At 42.0% G+C, this 26,266-nt stretch overlaps 1 protein-coding gene across 1 annotated transcript; it reads right to left on the bottom strand.

Moving 5' to 3' along the window:
• Nucleotides 1–2,433: 2,433 nt before the first annotated feature.
• Nucleotides 2,434–25,125, bottom strand: LOC308363613 (uncharacterized protein; the record flags this gene model as incomplete). The annotated part of the gene is made up of 29 exons (XM_080836425.1): nucleotides 2,434–2,618; nucleotides 2,888–2,965; nucleotides 4,313–4,504; nucleotides 5,631–5,685; nucleotides 5,799–5,945; nucleotides 6,712–6,744; nucleotides 6,922–6,966; nucleotides 7,331–7,366; nucleotides 9,390–9,461; nucleotides 10,109–10,162; nucleotides 10,349–10,402; nucleotides 11,023–11,076; nucleotides 11,371–11,415; nucleotides 13,761–13,805; nucleotides 18,674–18,727; nucleotides 19,522–19,575; nucleotides 19,769–19,822; nucleotides 20,015–20,059; nucleotides 20,257–20,310; nucleotides 20,591–20,644; nucleotides 20,913–20,966; nucleotides 21,075–21,158; nucleotides 21,430–21,441; nucleotides 21,583–21,660; nucleotides 21,940–22,113; nucleotides 22,943–23,168; nucleotides 23,462–23,621; nucleotides 24,212–24,772; nucleotides 25,041–25,125. 29 exons carry the CDS (start codon nucleotides 25,123–25,125, stop codon nucleotides 2,434–2,436), a joined length of 2,844 nt encoding a protein of 947 aa, XP_080692551.1.
• Nucleotides 25,126–26,266: the final 1,141 nt, after the last annotated feature.

Genomic DNA, 26,266 nt, shown 5'->3' with positions numbered 1-26,266 from the left:
GTAACGTGAGTGGCGTATGTATGATCTGGATGAATTATCTTTTATTTTGTTGCCATGCATATTTCGTGGGTCACATTAAAAACTGCCCCATCTCCCAATGTTAACTTTGTCCTGTGGCGCTCACGCTTGGTGTTTTCATAGCAACAGTCTTATGACAGTGAAGCAGGCAGCATTTAACAGCGCAAGCACAAACAGAGCTCGCCATCAACCTTTTAACAGAGAAAATAGCGAAAGGTAAACGGTCAAAAGTGTGGCTGTATTTCGCACAAAAAGATTCAAACACCGCGACTTGCAGTAAATGCAACAAAACAATTGCGTGTAAAGAGTGGAGAGAAGGCAAGAGTCCTGGGCAGATCTGCAACCGCAAACTTAAACTGTAGGTAGGCTACCGGAGCTATAGTCTCTTAAAGGGGCAGTACACTTTCACGCAATCGGTGTGTTCAAGTAAACAAGATAGAAAAGATAACTAGGTATAAACAAATCAGAAAATTGTGAAATTTCATTAAATAAATGCAAACTAAATAATACATGTTTGACTACATAGGCAAATATGCTCATAAGTTTGAAGCTGTAGTCTGTGTGTGTGTGTGTTTTGAATTTATTTATATTTATTTAAGCATACTATAAACTGTTGTTAACAGTTAATATAATATTCATAGTTTGAAGCTGTAGTTTGAAGCAAAGTTTTTGTATGTATTTATATTTATAGTATACTTTAAACAGTTAATATATTGTTCAATTTGAAGAAAAAAATTGGCCTCTGCAATAAAAAAAAGCCTTTCTTTAATGTCGTCAATCCTCATTTTGTGCTTCTTTTTTTTTAAAGTATCGGTTCAGGCACCGTTTAGGCACCGGTATCGTTTTAAAAGTATCGGTTATGTACCGGTATCGGAAAAAACCCAAACGATACCCATCCCTACATGTGTCTGCAAAACTTTCACAACTGTTTTGAGCACCTGCGCTGTCCACATCCTGTCACTGCCACAGAGTAGGCAGTCTTTACAGCCTCCAATGAGAAGAAAAAACAGAACTTAGAACTGAAAAGTGGGAGTGCAAGAACCACACAGAAACAAGACAACTAAAAAAAGAAAAACTTTAATATGTTAGAGAACATGGTATACAGGTATCTGGATAGAACAAACTTTTCTGTATTAAAACATAACACATAATTTTTTATTAATCAAAGACAACATTAACAAAAAAAAGAGAACAAACTGGAAAATACATAAACATACTATGGGTCCCTTCAGTATGCTACGTGGATCAAAAGTGTTCTTTTGGCTTTTGGACAGAGTATGCATCCCCAGAACGAACAAGATAGGGGTAGAATAATATGTATACACCAAGTTAACTTCAAACACTCAATACTAACTGAATTTCAGGGAGAAGTCTTGGTGGCACTAGAGGGATTGGAGGGTTCAGTCTTAAAGAAAACGGCTTCAATGCATGCAATGCTTGCACCACTTCAGGGCACCTTACCACTGAATATTGTTAGCATTACTTTAATGCAAGCATTGGAGCTGCAAATAATGACTCAAAAGAATGACTAATATTGCTTCAAAAAAGTCAAGACCATCATTTCCTTTTCACAGACACAGTGTTCCCTGTCCTTTGATGAGTAGATGTGATGTATGGTGAAATATGTATTGCTTCACATCCAGCATAGAGGTAGCAGGACCCAGGCAGTGCAGTACATTTTTGTCTGTATATTACAACAAAAATAAAACAGAGATATCATGATATAGGACACTGATAAGAGTATTATGGGGAAACATATGTTGGCATATTAAAGATTTTTGCTTTCACAGATCTCATCAATACTGGCTACAACCAACACACTTCCTGAAGAAAATTAAGACTAATTTAGTGTAAAGCTACACATTGCCTATACAACCTTTCTCAGAGGTGTCTTGTGACGTCTGGAAGCCTTGCTGTGGGGAAGCTGTAAGGCGTCACATCCATTTATATCTTTGTCAAAGTATTAAATAGCGGTGCATTTTGTAATTATCTAACCACGTCACAGCGTTCAGCGATTTGGTGTTTCTCGAAAGTGTAGTTTCCAAGATCAATGGTCAGAAGTGGGGTGGTATGAACTTATGCACCCCAGGACAGTTTGACAGATTTTGATTGCTTCAAATTACAATAATTTAGTGTCAAGCACGATCGTGTCGCGAAGTTGCAATTGTAGCCTACACTATGGTAAACAGGTAAGATTCATACATTATATTCCGACTTGACAAAAAAAAAAAAATCCCCACCACGTCAGACTCTTAGATAAGATGGAAATGTCAAAGCAGAGGTGGTTTTGAAGCCGTGTGTAAGGTCACAGCCATGTGCTGTGTGTGCCAGAGGCTTGACTTTAGAAGCGCTATGTAAACCAGAGCCTCTGCCTGATAGTGCCTGCCAGGGTTCTGGGCACTGAGGTGGGGGCATTCAGAAGTTTGGTCCTTTGCTGTAACTGTCCTGCCTGTAGGCCTGGTAGCAGGAGGACGGGTCGCAGACGCCCGTCTCGCCCGGAGGCCCTCGTTTGCCCGGGGACCCAGGTATTCCTGGCTTCCCTGAGTCCCCTGGAGGTCCTGGATACCCCTGGCCATCACTGCCTCTGGGGCCTTGCAGACCTGTTGAATCCATCATGGAGGAAAACATTAATAGTCATAGTCACAGTAAGAGCGGCCAGTAGTAGTATTATTTATAGTAGTAGTAGTAGTAGTAGAAGTAGTAGTAACTGTTATTCTTATTCTTTTTCTTATTACTGTCACAGAGGACAAGAGGACCCATGCATAGGGACAACAGACTGGTTTTTAGCTAACTGAGCTTAGAACCAAACACTCTAAAATCACATTATTGGCCAGTTTGTGTGGCTAAAAACCTAAGCGCCATGTTTTACCTGCAGGACCAGGTGGGCCAGGCATCCCTACTTCCCCAATGCCTTTGGAGCCTTTCATGCCTGCTGGTCCTATGTCACCTGCACACAAGGGACCATGTTACAGGGCGAGGACGGTTTGGTGTTTGGAGGTGTCACATTTGCAGGCAAACATTTGTGGGTGCGATAGAAAGGAAACATGTTTTCACACATTTCAACATTTATAAAAACAACAGCAGCCCAAACTCTGAATTGAAAGCCACCCACACATAAGATTACTAGAATAAGGGTTTTAGACTTTCTGTCTGTCTTCCGGGATCCAGATTTATGCGAATTACACTTGTGAATGCATTTCCCCATTTCAAAGAATTCTCTAAGACAGTCTGTCATCATTGTGACACCAACACACAGACAAATAGCAGCAGCTAGAGATTCACAAGCTCTTCTATATCCTAAACATACACACACATCTTATCTACTATAACCTTAATAACTAATATAATTAACATATTTATTGTATCCGATATAACGGATATATATAACGGAGATATATATTATATCCGATATAACGTCTTGTATAATATATATATATATATCTTATATTCTATATGCTACTCTTCACACAGCTTCACAAAAGCGCACCTGAGCACATCAGTTAACCTTTCATGCAAAATGCACAACCACCAAAACACTTCATACTTCACCCATAACTATAGAAAATGCTGTCACCCAGCAAAGACTACTGTCACACTTAAAATACAAAGAATCAAAAAACACCAACATTTTGAAACACTAAAATACATATATACTGTTATGTGTTGCTGTATCCTCAATTTTTTTGCATAACAGGGTTGAATTGCAAAAATTAAGGGAAATAGTGGGTGCCGCTGTTTGTGTGCACCTCCCAAATTCTATCTATCCAACGAGGCGACACAAGCCACACAGAGACCACAGGGCTGTGATCGGTCCAACCCATCGCTGTTTACCTTGTGGGTAGTAGCGTACATTAGATAGCTGACTCAGACACCTCACAAATCCCCTCAGATGTCACATTTAACTGGTTTGCTTAATCGACAAATTAAGCACCCAATTGTGTTTCACCGAATCTGTTACTTACTTGACTTTACCAATTCAGCTGGGGGTTCACTTACTTTTGCACATAAAGTAATTCCATGTTTCATGTAGTTATTTGGCTACTCACACAATTCCCTCCAAACAAGTACATGCAATTGATGAACATAAGCCTGACATTTCATATATGGAATACTGGTGATGATAAAATAGGAAAATCATGGTAAAACAACAAAAAACTTTTACTGTCAAGCAGCACTACATATGTTATATCCTATATTATGTCTTATATAACATTTATATATACATCTTATATCCCATATCCTGTAACAGTGGCCTTGAAGGTGTATTCTTTCTCCACCATCTACATCCGCTCACCTTTGACCCCCGGCTCCCCTCTCCTCCCAGGGGTTCCGGCATAGCCCTGAGACCCAGGCGTACCAGGGTACCCCGGGGTCCCACTGGGGCCATTGGGGCCTGGAGGGCCTGGCTCCCCTCGAGGCCCCTGAGTTGTCTCACAGTGCCTGCAGCTACGGGAGGCCATCATGTGCATGACCTGCGGAAGCTGGTCTGTGGAGGAGAACAGAATCATCATCATCATCATCATCAGTAGCAGTAGTTTAATAGTAGCAGTTGTATTTGTAGTAGTAGTCATAGTTGCAGCATTATTTATATAAAGTAGCAGAAGTATTTGTAGAAGTAGTAGTAATAGTCACTGTTGGGAAAGTTCACTTTCTACATGAACTAGTTCAGTTCATAGTTCTTCATAGTTATTTTTTTCAACATGTTGCGAGCTATAATTTTTCGAAAGCGCTATATGTCTGCAATACCGCTCTCGGCCTCTACACAACTTTGGCGCTCTCACACTTGCCAGGCATAGACAGTAGAAGAAAGCCCACGAAGCGACTGGATACAGGACTGTTAACTGTGTATTTTCCACCTGAAAGTCTCTAGAAATCTGGCACCTTATTGAACTTAATTAAAAAGAGTGAACGTGCTGTTCACAGACACCAGAATGAACGCGTTCACAGTATCGTTCATCAGGCAGTAATACAGTACGTTCAGTTCACGTTCACTAGAATTATGAACGAGTTCATGAACATTCGTTCAATGAGCGCGTTCAGGTACAACTTTCAGGTCACTGCAACTCATTTAAACCTGAGGGACTTTTTTGTTGTTGAGAGACAACTCCTCTAACAAAGAATCTCTTTTTGTTAGCCTTAAATGTAGAAGCAGCTGCTGAAGTTGCTTAATGGTGAAGTTTTCCTTGTGGTTGAAATGGTGCAATCTCCTAGAGTCAGGACTTTAAAATAGGGTGTGTAGGCAGGTTAGGATTGAGCAATTGCCCTGGTTGCGCATATTTACAATGTGTTTTTCAAAATGAAGAAATGAAACTAGCATAGCATGGATCATAGCACCAGATGTTTCCCGTTGTCATCACACTGTGTTGGAAAGACACACAAGGGCTGCATGATTTATATCCTGTGTTTATGCACTAGTATACTATGGATAGGAATTGGCCACGGCCAAATGGTCATTTGACACAAATAGGTAATTGATGTTTGTAAATAATACAAAACAAGACTTTTTAGATAAGTAAGCCCTTCTGAAATAGAAGACTGTATATGTCTATGTGAAATATGTGTGAATAACAACAACAACAATAATCCAACCCAAGACGTGTAAAGTAACTTACTCTGCAGCACAGCAGCACATATTTTCATCAGCTGCTCTTCTGAAGGGGGTTTTCCCTGAGAAGACATGCAATCAGCAAGTTACTACACCCTTTTACTTTTAGTACACACAAACTCTCTCACACACACACACACACAAACACGTTTGAGAGTATTTGGGCCACACTCACAGGTTTCCCTGGGTACCCCGGCACACCTGGCAGCCCTGGTGGTCCGTCCTGGCCTAGAAATCCCCGGGGTCCTGCGGCTCCTGAGGCGCCCACGTCCCCTTTCCTCCCATCAGCCCCTCTGCCTCCGGACTCTCCTGCAAAACCTCTCTAGGCGTAGAGAAATAAATATACACTTAGACACAGGATGTAGACACAACTACATCATGATACATAAATCATTTACTGATTTATATACACAGATATATAGGTATAGAGAGTTATATATGTATAGGTGAAACACTGAGTTACATAGAACTTACGCAGAGTAACATGGATCATATGCATTACATTACTGTCTTTTGTTATGCATGTATTTTTTGGTTAATGCCTTTTATGGACATATAAGACATAAACATGAAAGAGTATCAGCAGTATGAGTGGGGAGGGAAAAAACAACAACAAAAAAGTGAGGGCAGAATCTGCAGCTAAAGTTTCTGCTATGGCTTTCTGAAAGGAGAGGATTTAAAAAGCCCTCCATAACACTGGAAAATAACACGACATCCCGTTACAGCTATCAAAAACCTTTACAGCTATCAAAAGTCTTATGCACTGTTAACCCGGAGAAGTTCAATGAAGTCAAAATATTTGAGGAAACTGATTACCTCGAACCATTTCATTTATGAACTAAATCAATTTAAGCATGCCAAATTGACTTGCTTGTACCCAATCATTAAAGTTGCCTTATTGATTATTAAGGTAACCTAGGGCAAACGAAGTCAACAGCAATTTAATTTAGTTCATTGTACTTTTGAATATTATTGAGTATATTGCAAACATATTTAGCATTTCTCACAATTTATACTTACAACTTATGTTAGTACAACATAACTTTGTTAAGTAAAACTATCAAATATGGATCTACAAAAACACTCACCTCTCCCTTACTTCCACGAAGCCCAGCTACCCCCTGTAAGACACACACAACAGTGTTGTTTCTGGAAAACTTTTCACGTAAAGATGGCCATTGTTTCACACACATTTCAAAAACGGTCCTGGGAAAACTAGATACAACATGGCATCTTCCATACCATGTGGACATGCATGCACTAAAGGTCAAAAGATCAGAAATGACGGAGATACATACAGGTGTGCCAGGGGTCCCAGGCTGGCCATCAGTCGCCCTCTCGCCCTGGAACAAGAATAAGCACAAGGTCACTGATTGCGTCTTGTGTTATATATGCTGAGGAGAGAGATGTTATTGTGTTTTTGCAATAACGTTGTCGTGGCAATGCTACACCTAAACTAAGCTAGCTCAGTCTAAACCAAACAACTACACAAGACTTTCACACTTTCATGCCTGTGTTTATCCCAACTCTACTGGCAGAGCTGAAAAGCTTGCATTCCATGATAACAGCAGTTAGTGTACACCAATCCTAGGTCAGAAACAAATTGTGCATCTATCCTGCCTGCATGTTCTAGGCACCAGAGATTGAGATTGATTAACTGCAGTTTAAAAAAAGCAAGCGAACACCACAGACTTGTGGATGTATTACCTGGCTGCCTTTAGGCCCAGGCTCACCAGACTCGCCCTGAGAAAGAGAGAGGGGATGCAATATAGTAGTGAGAAACAGGGTCTTCAAGTAAGATCATGTCACATTTCTTCATTCATTCAGACAGTATTTCATTCATTCAATTATTGGATCAGACCAATAGACTAGGGCTGGGTATTGGAAAGATGGTGGTCAATACAATACCAATCATGATACAGGGGTTACGATTCAATATATTGCGATTCTGTGAGCAAGGTCATGCGTTGTGATTTTTAAATCTAATTTTAGGATAACTGTCAGAGTATAAAGAACACACCAGTATATGTATACAATCTGAGTAAATCTTATGCAATATGAACAGCGCTGCTTTCTGCTTTCACCAAATAAACCACTGTCTGCCACCAATCTTTGCATGTGAGCTATTAATAAGAAATGTTTTTGAGAATCAAACCAGTCTCAAAAAATACATTTGCAATACTCAAGAGTTTCACTATCGTCACAAACCCAATAATACACTGCTACCTGTAAGGGATGATGTATAGAACGCAGGTCATTGTCGGGAAAATAAGCCCCGACAGGGCGAACAGCATCCCGACGCGAAGCGGAGGGGTGTTGCTTCACCCTGAAGGGGCTTATTTTCCCGACAATGACCGGCGTTCTATACATTATCCCGCTTATTATAAGGCTACTTGCCAAAACAAAAAAATAACTTAACACAGTGTCTTTTTACAATGTATTTGTTACTATACGTAGTGTTAGAGAAATAGTTAGTAGAGAAATAGTTCGCCAAAGACGTTGAACTTCAAAGACATTGAACATTCTTTAGAACACAGCTGCTCAACCGTCCGCTGAAACTCCATTGATGGAGCATTCTACAGCATTAAAAAGAGCCGTGTAATAAACCCGTTGCCATTTACAGCACAGCGGTCATTATATGCAGGTCATTATTTCAGCAATAAGGTTCGAGAGGCAGTACGTTATCGTCAATAATGTACTTGTTCGAGGGAGTTGTTAGGCCCGACACGCAGCAGAGGGCCGGCAAACCCTCGAACAAGTACATTATTGACGATACCGTACTGACTCGAGTACTTTTATAACACGGTTGCCAGTGACTTTATAAATATTAAGTCAAATTTAATTATAAACAGTAAGCTGCCTTTCAGCACAAAAAAGTTCTAGTCACCAAACATTGTGTATCACATTTCAGTAGCCAAGAGAAAATAGTCCCCCTTTGTGTGGCTGTTGCTATGCAACAGACAAATAGCATTGGGAACTTCACGTCTGTAAGCCTAGCACAAAAGCTACGTGTTTTTCAATGGGTTTTTGGTCTAAGCGTTTGCAGTCACCTACAAATAATATTCGAGACTTTCAGTAAAGACTTACAATACTCTGCAACATTCGTGTAGCACAGAAACAACTAACCGAGTCAATTTAGACATATAAAAAGTTGTGTAGATAGCTTAATTCACATGAAACAATCCCCACTACATTAGCCACAACACGCCGCCATCTTGGTTAGATATTTTCTTTTGCGTGCGCACTGATTTGGAACGCTCAGGTAGATGAAAACAGGTCGTACAGTTACTATACCGTTGAATATAGCACACCCCGGAACTCACTCTCAGAATGGTGGATTCCATCTACCCGTGTTATAATTCCATCTACCCGTGTTATAAATGAAAATAAGTACCTGCGAACGTTGGGGATGGCCCATTCAAATCAACGGGGCTTTTTGGAACGTTCTGAAGAGCCGTATAATAAGTACCAGTAAGGTTTGCTACAGCTCATAATCCACAATCTTAAGATAAATCACTCTAGTTCCTTTATTATCTTTGACCTTATTATCATTTTGACCTGGGTTCTGCTAAAGAGTTTTCCTTGCCACGGTCATCTATGTGATTGCTCAGAGGGTTCAGGCCTTGGGCTCTGTGAAGCATCTTGAGACAATGCCGATTCTTAATGGCGCTACATAAATGGATACAATTGAATAATTTCCATTCCCTTTGCATGTCACCCACACGGCACAGCTATGTGGCTTGCCTCCATGTATCTACAGCCTTACCTTATGACCTTTGAACCCTGGCATGCCCCTGCTTCCAGGCGGCCCCTCAGCCCCAGGCACCCCGTCTGGCCCCTGTGGGAGTCGAACACTTGTTGAAACACTTCTTGCTTACACACACACACACACCACAGTAACATGAGGACACTGTGAGGCTAGGCTATGCACAAGGTCACATCTTCAGAGCAGCCTTTGGGTGATCTGCATATACTTTGAGTGAAGGGCTTGTCAGTCAGCACTCAAGGCATGCTTGCATCACACTGAGTGTAGGAACGAGAATATAGCTATACTGCCAGCTCTGCAGTCCCTGTAGCACACATCGATGTCCCTTTGCTTTCTTGAGAAGAGGAGTAACATCTGTTATCTGATGAGGTACTGGTACCCCCCTACCCCCACAACACCTCAGATTTAATGACACAGTTGATGACAGTATCTTCACTGAAGGGTGGGTGGGTGGTGGGTGGAAGGATAAAAGGCACCAAGAAGTGTACGCTCTTTGCGCCCACAACACACAGTTAAGCTGAATTTTATGTGTCCACATCCTCACACCTCCACATGAAAAAAGGCTACCATAGAAACAGGAAACCATTTTTTTTTCATCTTTCCACTGAACTGGTTGAAATAGGCCCTGCTAACATGAAGGCATGTGAGTGGCTGAGGATGGTAAATGTGTTTAATAGACATGCGAAGCTTCAACTAACCATTCAAAGTGACACACTTACTTTAGGCCCCAGGGTCCCTGCAGGTCCCTCTGGACCCCGTAGCCCTGGGTTACCCTGGATTACAGCGAGAAAATAAAAATATGTAAAGTTGTGGACATTCAAATGACAAATAAATGTTAATGTGTAACATCTCAAATCAGGCAACCTGATTACTGGGAGCATACAATTAATACACACTCTCATACAACACACATACAAATGGTCACTCTCACACTCATTCAAAATCTCTCACCGATTTACCTTTGGGCCTACTTGACCACTAGCTCCAGGAGAACCAACTGGACCAGGCAGCCCCTGGAGATGAAATTAACAAGAAATGACTAATTACCTTGACAATGTTCTCACTAGAGCTCAATTAGCTAAATGGTTCTTTCTGCTTTGTTTTGGTATTGGTGGAAATACCTACGCTACAGGATAATAAATACTTCAGGATTAATTCTCAAATAAAGGCTTACTGTTGATTAGCATACAAGTAACCTGGTATAGAAAGTGTCTTGTATAGCTGCACTCCTGTTTCTGTTCTGGTCCCAACTCTCTGAAATGACTACACCCGATAACTGCAAACCAAGAACTGTATGACTCATTCCTGTCCTAGGACAATCTTGTCATAACTGATTTTGATTGTATGAGAAGAGAGACGTAGGTAAGGGAAGTTTGTATTAAAGTTTTTTAAAGCTGAAATGAAATCAAATACACTGATTAACTGAATCCAAGATTGTCCATTTAATTCAAGAGAGGAACGTTTGCTGTGGTCGATGCAATAAACCCTGTTCTTTATCAAAGAAGATGTGTTCATCAAACTCACTCCATTGGCCTACAAGATCTTTTTTTTATCAAACTCTAGTGCACAGGGCCTCATACACACCACATCACACAAACAGTGTTCAACAGGGACAGCACTGCATTAACCTTACCAGAGGGCCTCTTGGGCCAGCAGGTCCTATAGGCCCAGGCAAGCCTTTCTCACCCTGGAAAAGACAGCATTTTAACATCAGTTCTCTTATTCTGCAGGTTGAGAAAATCTATACAACCCAAGGACAGCCATTGTAATCTTGATGTAAATCTTGTGCATGAAGCCAATGTTTAAAGTGGTTAGTTCCACAATGCATGGTGGCTTGCCATGGCAGTTTCGGTTCTGCTTTTAGAGCTTCTTACACACTCCCTCCCACTCCTAGTTTTACTCAGGAGTCTAGTTCCCCTCAGTCTAAACATGCCTATGTACAGATCTCCACACCACAACTGGTTTTAAACAGCACTCTCACCTGGGGACCAGCGGGGCCCACCTCTCCTTGGAGGCCTCCAATACCCTGGCAATAACAAAGAGGCACAGTGGCGAATCAACACAACAGTGAATGCACAACACAGATTAGTAATCTCTAGTAACCTTCCCAAATGGAAAAGGTCTGTAAATAACAAACAGGTCTCACACTTGTCATGTACAATACTTGCCTGATAAATCTGGTTTAGTGATTGCATACACATTTTATACTAAGGGTAAGAGTAAAGGCCATGTATTTAGCAGACACTTTAACTAAATCGACGTACTAAAATAGGTACGTCAAATATGAAATATATTTCTTCTTTGTTATTGTATTTGAAAGCAGCCATTATTATGTGAAGACACTGGTATTGTTTATATGATATCAATTCATCAACTGAGAACTGAGTATTTGGAAAAAGACAAAGCGATTGCACAATGAAACATAAAAAACAAGAGATGCTATCACTGGAAATTAAGTTCATGCTTTGAGATGTATTTCAAAAGTCTTCCTTCTAAGACACAGGGAAAGTTCATCACACACAGTCTTCAAAAATCACAGCCTGGCGCTCTACCTCATTAATTCAGCAATTGACCATCAGGGCAGGGGTAATAATTTGTAGACGCACAAAACATGTCAACTCAGCAGGCAAGCAATTTCCTCAAAACTCTCCTAAGCCACACAGCACCATGTGTGTATTCATCCGTAAAGATGCAATTGATGTGTTGACATGAAGATCAGACAGGAACTACGCAGGAGGAGCACAGCCCAAATAAGTGGAAAACTCCTTGACATCATAAACAAATGCTATGCAATACAGACCACCTACTATAGAATGGCACTAACTAGACAGCAAGCGCTTTAGTACAACAAAACCAACAATTGAAGAGGACGATACCAGCCCAATGGAAAAAAAGGACTGCTCTGTGATAGGAACTACCAAACCTTTTTGGGGAAAAAAAGAAAAACATTATCCAGAGCAGCTTCTGTTACTAAACCTAAAACTGGGTTTCCATTTTACTAAAATAATATTGAATGAATCTTAGAAAAGGAAAGTCATAAAGGATAAACTCATTTAATGTAAAGAGATGGCCCTAAAGTAGCCTCAAAAGTAAACATATTGACATGAAATAAACCTGATCTGACTTGGACAGACATGAAGTGAAAGTGAGAGGGAAGGGAAGGGAGTTGGGTATAAATAATACCCCTCATCTTGCCTCCACCTGTTGCATGTGTGTGTTTAAACCGCTAGGCTCTACACACACACGCACACACACATACAGAGGGGGGAAAAAAACTCCTGAGGTTCACCACAGAAGAGGTGGGGTTAGAGAGAGGAGGGGAAGGGAGGGGAGGGGAGAGGAGGGGAAGGAAAAGGATGGTGAGGGAGAAAGAAACCAGAGAGTGTCAGAGACTCTCCTCACTCATCTCACGTCACCCCGCTCCCTCCCCCCTAACCACCCCTCTCTCTCGCATCTGCCTGTGTCATCCATCCTGTCATCCACTTCAGTACTTTTCCACTATGCAGCGACATCTATCTGACCACGTCCACACAAAAAAAGCTAAGCCCTAAATTGATGACTTTCAATCACTGCCATACGCAGTTGTGGGTATTTCAATCTTTCTTAATTTCTTCTGAAACCACATGTCTTCCCATTAGGTTGTGGACACAGAAACACAAACACAGCTGTGAAAGTAGTCAATTTAGAGCTAAACCAAAAGCAATTGCTATGCAGCTAGTCACAGCTAGTTAACAACAGCTAGGGTCATATTGATGAAAGCACCCAAATTATTCCCCAAGACTGGTTTGCATGAAGATGAATGAATTTGACTGCACAGGCTGTTATTTATATGATTTTCCATTAGGAGAACAGGATTCAAGTCTCAACAGTGTCCCTCTGTTGTTGCCCTACCAATAGTAAAGGAGCCACATTTTCTGCAGAGCCCTGTGGATGGAAAGAACTGGGAAATTGGGGTTTGTTGATCGACCACTGCGGTGGTGAATTTCATACTCGGAGCTCCCAGAATAGAAAGAGATAATAATCAGAGGGTCTGGGCAACTACAAATGTGCATTGTTCATCACTGGCGCAGACGGCACACCTTCACAGAGTTGTCCTCAAAACCCCCGGTAGTGGGCCGTGAAGGTTAGTAAACACCGTGGTGAGACGCCCACTAGATCTGGAGTCCTGTCAAACCACGCGGTGAGGACTATTTTGAGTTAAAAACGTCCGGTGTATTTGGCACGGCCACATAGACCATGACTGGTTTCAGTGTATATGTTAGCTGGGAGATAAAAAAAAACGGCGACCGGAGAACTGTGTTCTGTTCATATTATAATATAGAGCAGGGAAATGAGTACTTCCTGTGTGAAAAAGGTCTTAACTTCACTTACTGCAACTCCACTCTGTCCATCATTGCCAGCTTCTCCCTTTTCACCCTGAAATAGAAACAGAGAGGGACAGTCAAGATACGTGACATTGATCATATCCCTTGGATGGATGTGTGTTGTGTGTCAGATGGAAACAGTTTGTGTTGTTTTCTCTCACTGCTACTCACGGATGCATCTGCACGTACATTTTCCTGCTGTCACAGACCTGAAGTTTGTGGTACTTGCGTGCACGTAAAACACACACACACGCACATATAAAGGCACACACTTACAAACACACATGTGCGCACACACACACCACACTGTACATGTTTAACCATAGTGGTAAGCCACAAACATAAATGCAGAACTTTCTACCAACATTTAAGCATTTCTTTCTACAAACATGAGAGGGAGGGGGAGTTTAGCTCCTGAAACAGGAGGGTGCCACATGCCTGCATGCTTTTGAAGTGTTGAGCCTCTCTTAGCCCTCTGAGACACACATGCATGCAGCACCCTGTCATTTGCCAAATAAGAAGCCTGTATGATCTTATAAAAGTGGTGGTAAAACTGTAATAGTTGTAAATATTGAGGAAGACAAGCACTGATTATGGCTCCTTGACAAGCGATCTGGAGCCAGATCAGAGCTGAGAACATGGAAAATTAAGTTTGTGCTTCACAATGTCACCAATGTTGCATTATGTCAGAGTGTAAAAAATAATAATTAAAAATGAAATCATAAATCACAATAGAAAATTGTGTCAATATTTGTTAAAAAGCTAACCAATTCCATTCAATGGCCAGCTTAAACAGACAGATTTATACATATACATATTTTCGATAATGACCACTGGACTATTCATTTTCCCGCATATTATAAGAATGCACAAAACCCGTTGCCAATTACAGTGCTCATTCATTTCTGCAGCGGTCATTATAAAGAATTATTATATGGCAAGGACAGTACGAGCATTCTGATTGGCTTATGGGTAGTCATGCCAGTCGCGTATTGACCTCCTCGCCGGTCTGCTGGTCTGATACGGATTCTTTTTGCCCTCTGACATCATCTTCGAAATTAGCGATATTGATAGACATCAAAAGCCATGAGGAAATTCAGAAGCAGCGAAAATGTATTATTGAAAGTGATGATGAAGACTAGACTACTATAGTTTAAATCACTTGTGTTGTTACTTTACTGTAAATTAAAGCCATTTTAGCTGAGCCGTGTTGTCCGTTTTCTATATATCATTGTAACAATTATCATTGTAATTTAGCAAGTAATTGATTGCTAGGCAACGCCTGAAACAAACTGTGTCGTGGGAAGACTTGAGAGCTGAACAAAATTATATGTTTTCTATTTACAATTACCATTGCTCTCCATTTGCAAAATGAAAGGAGCTAAAAATGCCAAATAATAAACAACTTACTTACCTCGACCGTTCAGTCATGCTGGGAAATATCAGACTGAGGCTTTGCCGTATCAACCTCGCTATCGCTGGGTCGATACGTTACAGCCTCAGTCTGATATTTCCCGGCATGACCTCACTCTCGGTTAGTAAGTAGTTAATAACAGACCTGTGAACGTTGGGGTGGTTTAAATCAATACATTTTTTTGGAACATCCTAAAGAGCTGTATAATATTTTTCAATAATGACCACCGAACTATACCATTTCCCTTACATATCAGACCTCCAAACATTGGGGTGGCCCATTCAAATCAACAGAACTTTTTGGAACATGAAACATGCCACTATGAAAAATGGCAGAACACAGGCAGTGTACTGATCTGTTTTTTTAAGAGCACAAAGTATGTTTCCTAAAATACAAAATCTTCCCCTTTGAATGATTATGTTACACATTTGGGTAGCTAGAAATTAGTTGGGAAGCTAGAAATTAAGCACCCTCCATCTGCAAATCAAGAACCACAAAATTCAGCGAACGTTTAAAAACCTAAGATGACAGAGGAGTAAAGATAGAAAGACGTATGAAAGCGCACAATGAGACAGAAATAGCACCGATTTCCCCCACGATTCCTTAACAACATGACTGTCACTCTGAACTCTGAAAGGCCTGTGATTACGAGGTAAGACCGTGTGGCACCCAAGAGTGCCATAATGAAGGTTATCTATAAGATATGGTGTATGAAAAGCCATGTGAATTGACAAATTACAAGCCATCTTTCACACTTAAAAACTGGCTGTGTACTATTTTGGATGGACCCTTATTTTGAGGCCTCGTGTTTCGTGTGTTTAAAGCTAGCGAGTTACCAGTATATCCTCATAATATATGGGTTTGGGCCAACCACCGAGCAAAGGTTGCCACATTCCCACCTATCTAGATAATCAAACCGGGATGGTGGCATGATGGTAGGCACCACATGGTTCTCCCATCTCTGAGACCCTGCCCTGACAAGATGATGGAGGGTGGACCTGTTTAGGCTTGTCTGGCAGGTGTCTGCCCATCGGATCTCTCTTTGATGATGACTGCCACCCTTTGCAAACACATGTTGCAAACAAACCGCACACACACAGATGGAAACAAACAAAACATGAACGCATGCATGCATACAGACACACACCTGCAAGCCACATGCATCTGCACACAAACACTGTTCCATAAGTACAGAGTACAGACAATCCACCCCCCTCTCCATCTCAAACATACTCACACAGATTGCCATAAACACATTAACACAAAAACATTAGATCCTGCATGCAACATTTCAAAACCTGGAGGACCTCCCATACTGACAAGAGGTGGGCTTTGAATGACAATACAAAGTAATAGTACCCTTCCCCTGGTTGTCTACAATTATCTCTACAAACGAAAACACAAGAATACAAATTAAGACCATCTTTATGACATCCCTCCAGGCTGATATTCCATCCACCTCATACAGGGAATTCCAAAATGTTCCTTTAAGAATTCCAAAAGCCTCAATAAATGATTTTCGGTTCTGATTTTTTAACGATCATTAAGACAGCCAGCCTCGTTTGAAAACTGTTCTTGAAGCCTTCTATGCCTGGTATGGTCCTTTTCTCTCTCTCTCTCTCTCTCTCTCTCCCCTTTTATTTTTTATGGTCCCTGTGTGCGTTTGCCGGTGATTAGAGAGTGCGTAAGCCAAGGCCGCTGCACCGGCTGCGCTGTGGTGAAAAACCCACCCCGGCGAGGTTGCTTTCATCTTAGCCACCACATGAAGCCCATCGTCGGTTAGCTAATCATCCAGTGCATCGGACGGGGGGGGCGGGAAGGGGAGGAGGGGGGCTGCTGGGAGTTGCAAACCTCAGGGCTCGGTTCCAGATTTACACAGGTCTGGTATTTATGCTGTCTTCTAATCCAAAAAGGCAGGACATCATTGCGACTGGCAGGGTGGAACGCCAATAAATGTGTCAGTTAGTCCAATTAATTAGTTATTTATAATATTTACGCGAAGAGTGAACTGCTACTATAAAAGTTCAGCAGGAGATGCTCTGCAGCACGCACCTCTTTCATAAAATATCCCAAAAATACATTTGTCTTCATCCGAGTCAGTTCATTTGTGTGCGGGGCCCCTCAGAACGCATGAGCAGTCAAGGAGCACCGTTTCCTTCCTCTCATACAGACGAGGCCACTTTACCCACTCTCTCATGGACTCTCTTCAGTTTAAATGAATTCACAGAAAATGAGGTGCAAAAGGAGGTGAGATACAAAGCAGATCTTATCGCCCCATGTAACTGTCATGAAATCCGTTAAGCCTCTGGGGTTGTAAGATGGTGTTAGAAACTACAACATAAATAACACATCCTTTGGTGTTAATGTAATTTTCTGACAGTGGGGTGGCAAGACACCAGGCCTCTTCCTGCGAATTCACAGAACACTACAGTAGTCTCCACTTGCACAACTCACAGATGTGCATTACCAAACCAACAGTCACATGGCTGCTCGGCATCTGTTTTTGAAACAGCTGACTTAAAAGCAAATTAGCCCTTGGTCAGTTATCGCTGGCACCATTTTATAGTGTTATTTTCACAAGAGCTAACATTGATTCACTCAATCTGTCCGATGGCAAAATATGAATCACTCTCAAATATTTCTTAAACTGTAATTTACCCCAGTTCTTCCTGACCCCAGCCTACTGGCTATCTGGCTCTAGTAGCAGACACAGGATAACTTGTAATCAACTTTACAAAGTAGTTTCTCGGGTGAAACTGATGATTTTCTGCTCGCTCTCTTTGATACATTTGGTCTTAGTGCAGTGCTAGTTGTGAGAGTGTAAGGCTCCTAGCTAAATGTCTCAGAACAAACATATTCTCACCATGGAAGACAAAAAAGTTTACCCTGGGTAACAGGCATCACAGAAACAAATATAGGGAAACTCACACTCCCTGTCAATGTTTTGCCTCGCACTATCTCTACACATGCACACACACAGACACACACACACACACACACACACACACACACACACACACAGTCATACAGAGAAATGTACTCTTCCTCTCTCTGAGGCTCAGTCTTGACGGTCTTTATATAGACACACGGGAGAAACAACATGCAGTAAGTCTGCCTCCTGTTGGTCAAGCGCTAAAAAAGATGAATCAGACACACAGCTAACCACAAATATGCTCCCATAGGGAAAAAAATATCCCGCCACATATTTATCCCTCTTGGAGAATACTTTGAAGGGAGCTTCCTAAAATTACACTCAGCTTTACTATCTGCTTAGAGGATGAGTGGTGTAGGATATCATGTTTACCTCAGGGGAGAAACTGAGGTTAAATGGCTTTCGATTCTGCTTTGTGAAATGCAAAGTACTTTCATATGTAAATTAAAGGAAATCATTCTAACTGACGAGAAAACCGGACTTCCTATGTATGTAGTTTTGTTGGTTGGCAAAGACATTAGTATACATGGTAGTCACTGTACATTACATGCTAATGAACCAATCCCAACCTTACCTTTGGTCCAGCTGGGCCTTGTAGACCATCGGCCCCTGGTAGCCCAGGTTCCCCCTGAGAAGAGTTAACAGAAATATAGACCTTGAGTCACAAACAAACTCACACTCTTGAATAATCTTCCTCAGAGAACACATACTCTAACTGGATCTTTACTGAGTAGAACTTGATCATTATAACATTATCCTCAAATGGTCCACGGAACCGTAGTTCTTTGCATGGTTCCAAATGTCTCTAATAGTTCTACATAGTGCCATGGAGAGATGTAGACAGACGTTCAACATACAGAAGGCCCAGTATGGTTAAAAATGTTTCTAATAGTTCTACAGCGAATCTATCAGTCCTATCCCTAGGCTTGTCTTTACTTTGTCTCGTTCACTGGATAACAGAGTGACTTTCTTGTTATTTGCCTGAACCTGGAAAGATTCAACAAACAGTAGGCCCTGCATACTTAGAACATTTTCTAATAGTTATCCTGGCACCAAATGACAGGCCAGTACTGCCCAGCACAGCTAAGGGGTGACTTCTGTGTACTGTGTGCCGTTAATCTCTAGGACTTCCACCCCTTCAGCAGGTTCAGTTCAGGATATAGGAAATGGTCCATGAAACAGCCACTCACACGGGAAGGGAGCAGCCCTTAATGAGCTTTAAACAGACTGATTGTTGTTATTAGGGGTGTGAGGATAACCACACACAGGCACAGGCACAGGCACAGGCACAGGCACAGGCACAGGCACAGGCACAGGCACAGACACAGGCACAGACACAGACACAGACACAGACACAGACACAGACACAGACACAGACACAGACACAGACACAGACACAGACACAGACACAGACACACTTACCGCTGGTCCAGGCTTTCCTGGTGGACCCTGTGCCCCTGTCTCCCCTAGGATCCCCTAAGGGATGAATACATGTGAGAGACAGGTAAATCAAACATGTCATTCTTGATTTTGCCTTAGGTTTGCCTTAAGCCAACACGTGCACTGTTATCACCCTTCAGCCAAACACGCTCAGTAGCACCCACAGAGAACCTGACGGCTAAAGAATTTTCAGCTGTATATCACGTAAAATCTTAACACTTTCCATTACCTTGTCTCTGGTCAGGCCAATCTCATTCAAATCTAGGTGTGAATATCCTAGCCCCTAAAAAGGAAATATGTATATGTTATGGTATCAAATGCACGGATGTGCAAAACATCAGATACAGACAACAGATGGATATAAATTATGCTTGAATAGCCCTCACATATATGGACATAAGCTAATACATAGTCTAACACTGAGTTAATAAAATAGTGTATCAGTAAGTTCATTAAGTGTCACATTGTGTCTTACTGTGGGTCCTGGTAGTCCCGGAGGCCCTGGGGTTCCTGTGTCACCCTAGCAACATAAACAACGCATACATCAGTGAGCTCAATACGCAAGCTTTACACAAAGAAACATAAAAGCTTTTTCGGAGTTTGAAAAAAAAGTACTAGGCAATCGTACAAGATTATTATGTCATCAATCACAGAAAGAAGCTGTCAAGACAATACAGCAGTTGATTATAAGTGTTTACTGTATTCCTGAGGTCTTACCTTAGGCCCACCAATCCCTCTCTCCCCCTTCATCCCTTGCTGGCTGGTTTCACCCTACACAAGTTCAAAGACAGACAGACAGACAGACAGACAGACAGACAGACAGACAGACAGACAGACAGACAGACAGACAGACAGACAGACAGACAGACAGACAGACATATCCGTCATCTACATGGAGATGGACAGTGTTCATACTGTATCTTTTAAAATTCACACAGTGGGGACCCCTGGCCTGGGCTAGGATGACTGAAAACCCTTAACACCCCATGACCCCATGACACCTGGGCGTGTACCCTAAGCTGAGCTTCAGAAGATGGTGAAAGGTTCTCACCTTCTCTCCTCGCTTCCCTGGCTCACCAGGATATCCACGCTCACCTTGTTTCCCCTTCAGATAGACAAACCAAAGCAAACTTTTTAAACCGTTAGAGACACCACCTAGTGATATCCCACTTTCACTTATACATCACCCACAATACATAATGTAGTGTACACACTAATATGGCTCCTGAAAGATATCAGAGTATTGAGGTCATGAAGCATTTTCTTCATGAAGTACTTTCACTCGCTGATAATAAGCAATGCAGTGTTTGTGCTGAATGTGATGGCTCATAAAGGGGGTAAAGTCGTGGTGTAATTCAGAGATAAGTACTCACAGGCTTACCGTCAGGCCCAGGGGGACCCTCACGACCCTTCTCACCCCGAAAGCCCTACAAGGTTTAAATGCGTTTCATTCATTCATTAATACGTACAAAGAACGAAGGTTTTAAAGAATCATTCAGTTCAAAACAGGGTGTATTCTAGAGCGTATTAATCACCATAGGTCCAGGAAGACCAGAAGTCCCAGGCTTTCCAGAGGGGCAGTCACAGTTTGCAACCGCGGTGGAGCGATCAAAGGAACACTGTAGAGAATAGGCACACTTCACACAACAGTGCAGGCAATACATACTGTAGGTATAACATGAAGGAGCATAGCCACACCCATCGTTTAGCTATCTTAGCATCCATCTAGCATTTTATAACTCAATATTTAATGAACAGTGTATAGCTCTATAGTATTATAGAGCTCAGTATTTGTGTGACAGTGTATGTGCTCAGTGTATAGCAGTGTAAAGCTCTATAGTATTGTATAGGTCAATATTTATTGAACGGCAGGGAATAAAAGGGACTTACCCGATCATCCTCCTGTCAAGGATGAAAACAAGTAAAACAGATATGAATACATCATATTTATAATTCCTACTGATACAATAAAATATTATGAATTATTAATCATTTATAAGAACAACTGGTCTCAGCTCTCAGTTATGTAAAAACATCCCTTACCACTGTGTAGATTTCACAGGCAGTCTCTCTGTCGCTTTGCCCAGGATCACAGTATAGTCGCATTTTCTGAATAATAATCTGGACAAACACAACCGGAACAACTTAACATTTTCTGCTGCATTTTCTTCACATCTTATTAGAGTAGCACTATAAGCACTAGGAGACCTGAAAACCCTCTCTGTTGTCTTTTTTTCCGTAGCAACTCCCCTAAATATAAATCCAGCAGACACAGTATAAATAGAAGTATAAACCAAGCTTTGCCAGAATCTGTGGTCGCACTGGTGAGCTTAAGTCGTCCCCCTGCCAATTCCTCAAACATGCGCTGCCAAAAGATGATGCTAGCGGCTCCACTCTCACCGGGACGGTGGTCTCCAGGCTGACTTTCTTGGCCACCTGCATGCGGCCGTTGATGTAGATGGGCACCACCGGGTCCAGGAGCTGCTCCTCGATCTGCACACCATCCAGGAAGCAAGTGACGCGCCTGGGCTTCACCAGAAGCTTCAGCTGATGCCAGTCCGTGTTGAAAAGCCTCTGCGGAGGGAAGCGTGGGTCATTTGGTTTGTAATTGCTGCTTGTTTTGGCAAGGACTGCAAAGTATGCAAGGATTTTAGTTTAGTTTCCACGGCATGTCTCAACTCTTTCAACTGACAGTTATTTATCGGTCCTTTAAATAAAATGTAATTGCTTGCCATTAATACGCACTGTGGTCCTCTAACTGAGCAGCACATTTTTCCATTCTGAAAATGAAACTTGGAACTGATTTCACTGTCACAGATCATGGGCATGCCAATGAAGGCTTTAGAAACAATTTTGCTCATACACTTGTTATAGGCCTGGTATTTGTCGCTTTGTGTTATTGCTTGTTTACCTCTGTTTCAGATACCATGGGCGTCACTGCAGGTGTCAGATTGCTTTAAGAACTGGCCACGCCCCTCTCACACGGCAGCTTACCTGGCAGCAGGACATGCATCTTACACTCCACCCACACTTTTTCGCCTTTATATTAATATAGTTCTAAATTAAGTTTGGGGTTTTGTGTTTTCACTCTTTTTTCACTCACACACTCTTTAGATTAATCATCTTACCTGCTCCTTCCACTTTAACTGTGATGGTGTATCTCAAAGGCAATTGACTTCACACCCAATCTATCTTTTTATTATTACAAACATGTCATCTCACATACCCCAAATATACCATCAAATTATTTTATCTTACGCACTGTAATCTTGAATGTGCCATTATCATGAGTCCAATTTCATCTCACACACCTTAATCCAAATATAACTTCATCACGAATGTATTTTTATCTTGTGTAGCCGACCAGAGGTACCATACCATGCCACAATTTGATCTTGCCCACCTTAATGCTTCCGTGGTTGAATATGACCGACTGCTCCTTCTGGAGAACGCTGGTGCTGGTGAAAGTGACGGACTTCTCAGCTCCATTCAGGGTCACGGCCACCTGCCTTAGGCCCTCTTTGGACAAGATCCTCCACAGGTCAAACTTCATCTGATGGGCAGGGCTCTTAACGCGCACCGTGGCCACAAACACGTAAGAGGGAGGCAGGCCTTCTGGGAAGAGAACCCTAGAGTGGACGACTTACATATTACTTCACTGTACAGGCTAAGTGGTATGCAGCATATTACCTTTCACACCTCCTTGATATTATATGATACAATATGATTTGTAATTTGATTTACTTTATCATGGCAACTTTCAGTTAGTGTATGCATTTTCTAAGTACTTAAACCCATGAACTTGATACTGTTATTAGTTGGCTCCAACAACTGGGCAGAAGACCACTCACACATGATATACAGTTATTTAGTGAAGTTACGACTCCCCTTCGAAGGACAATGTTGAAGGAAAAAACATCACCTGGTGTTCAGGGTGATGTCCAGTCGAGTGCTCAGCTGGTAAGCTGCCTCTGTGACCAGCGAACCCTGGACCTTCTTGGCACTCATGTCTATCTGCATTCCAGTGAGCAGGTCAAAGCCTTTCTCTTGGTTATCAGATATTCTCAGTGGACAAACAGATTCTGCAGGAAAAGATTTCAATGTTATTGTAAATGTTTTGGGTTTGACCACACAGCACATGGATTCTCAGAGCTAAATAAGTGGTTAACGAGTAGGTGATTCAGTTCTCCAGATCAGAAAAATACAGAACAAAGAAAAGTTAGTGCACTATGTTTAATTACTGAAATAAGGAACACAAACTGTCCTTCCTCATCTCCATAGGTTTCTGTATTAGTCAACTTTGATGTTATAATAGTCTTTTTCAATAACTAGAACACATGTTTTTGTGCTTTCAACAAACTGTCAAGGCAGAACTTTGGCTGGCTAACCACAATCTGACCATAACCCTAACTTTTGTGTTCCTCATGATCAACAACATGTCGACAGAGGTGACTATTAAAAAGACAATAGACTTTTTTCTTAGGGCCCTGGTGGAGTCCTGCCACACGCCAGAGTTGGTGGATAAAGAGAACGCCAAAGGGGTGGAAACACATCACAGTATCAGTAAATATATGTTGGCGCAGCTGAACAGAAAGTTTACGAGACGCCAAGTACTACATTTAGACCAAAGACGATCTTTTAAGTTTAATTATACTACCATGACTTTACCCACCTTCACACAGTTTCTGCTCCATCACATCTTTTATATTCCCGATAGAGGAGTAGTCCTCTGTATATAGAACATAGGTGGAGGGAGGCTTGTTGGCCAATGAGACCAATTCGGAGCTGGTGATTTCGTTCCCAACGCCCACGGCAAACAAAACGATATTTTGAGCTTTTGCCTCAACTGCACTGTCCACCACGTCATCCTGCGAGCGACCGTCCGTCAGCACGACCGCGATGCGGTTCCTTGCTGGCAGCGTGCGGTTTCGCGAGGAAAAGACGTGATCAGTGGCGAACTTTATGGCGCGACCCGTTTGAGTCTTGCCAGTCAGGTAGCTGATGGAAGTTATGGCTTTGAGAAGGTCCTCGCTGGTCTGATGCTGTCCGAGAGAAATCTCCAGACGCGGAGTGTCACTGTACTGCACCACGGCTACCTGCGTGTGGAGGGAGCTCACGTCGAAACCGCTGGTGATGTCCATGATCCATTGCTTGGCCTTCTCGAAATCGGGCACTCCCACACTCGAAGAGCCATCAATGATGTACACCAGGTCATTTGCGGCTGTGCTGCAACCTGTGAGACAGGTCGTAACAGGTGTTCAGCAAGGTGGCTTTAAGAACAACTTCAATGAGAAGGATATAACAGGTAGGCCTAGTTATTGAGCTTGGACATTAAGGCAACCTTACATCACGTAATTTTACACTATGTCAGGTGGGTCTTTAATATAAACTATAGCTAACAATGAATAGGCTCTAGCAAAACTTTATTAACATAATTCATAACATAAACATAATAGGCATGAATGATTACACATATATGAAGAATGAGAGACTGGCCAGACCTGCTTGTCTGTCTTCCACTTCTGTTCCCTTCATATAAGGCAGGAATAGGCAGAGCAGTAATGATTCCAATGTCCATGTCCCCATTGTATGTCAACAAGTGATGAAACTGTGTATAAACTGGGAAATACATAATGGTATCCTAAACATCATGACATATTTCACACCATCACACAACTGTAAAGGTAAATTGCAAAACTGGTTAAGTTAAAAGGTCAAGTCAGCAATAAAACCTCTAGATGGAGTGGTACGTGTCAGAGGACCCATCAACATTGTTCTCCCCATCGTATTTTGTTTAAGATTGAAGTTGCAGGTAGAACAATATCAACCAGAGTTGCTGTATTAGTGGCCTACACAATCAGCCATTTGCTTGAAACAAATGTAAGTTACTCTGCAACTCATACAGCAACTGACCCTGTCAAACCAAAGGACTTACCTTTCTTTAAATTAAAATAAGGTTCCAATCCTCAGTGCAGAAAAGCCTATCACAGTGTCACTTGCAGCTTGCTGTTTGAAATATTCTCATCCTTGGGCTCTTGGTATCACAGCCTGAATCCCAGCTACTGTGCTCAAAAAAACATGAATAGGACAGGACGCTGGCAGATCTGTTTTTATACTCCACCCAGGCTGTGACGTGCCTCCTTAGAACCTGGATGACAGGGTATGCAAGCGACAAGCCCCAGTGCAAGAGAGGGAGGGGTGTAGGTTCAGCCCTCCGCAAACCAGCTTTAAAGCAAATCAAACCCTGTGGTGGCTTCCCCAAGGCTTGCCAATGCACATGGGCGGACTCCCCAGACTGACAGACGGAAAGATGAATGTTAAAAAAAACCTAACCTAGCTCTTAGGATAACTCAATTTGCTTCACTTATAAATGCTCTTGTTAAGGGGTAAGAGTACTGGACTGAGTTAGTTATGTGTTGTGACCTCCAGTGTTGGTGGAGAGCAATGGTGCCATCTCTATGGAGTGCCTGTGTGGACATTTCAAGTCGACAAGCTAACCAATAGACGTGTGTCTGTCTCTGTAAAAATGAAATGTCCTGAAGGCAGTTGCTTGGTCTTTCTTTCTGTAGCCTACATGTGGCTGTGTGGCCTGACGTGAGGCATCTGTTAATGAAAAGTGATGGCAACAAGAACAGTGCACCCTACAGCCTCACCAGATATGCCAGCTTCCATTTTCACTCCCTGCTCTGCTTGACGATCCACTGTGTGCGTGTGAAGTTTTTACTAA

Source organism: Sprattus sprattus, assembly GCF_963457725.1.
Source record: "Sprattus sprattus genome assembly, chromosome: 4".
NCBI classification, from domain to species: domain Eukaryota; kingdom Metazoa; phylum Chordata; class Actinopteri; order Clupeiformes; family Clupeidae; genus Sprattus; species Sprattus sprattus.
The sequence above is the reverse complement of the archived record's forward strand: the minus strand, read 5'-3'. Positions and strand labels throughout refer to the sequence as shown.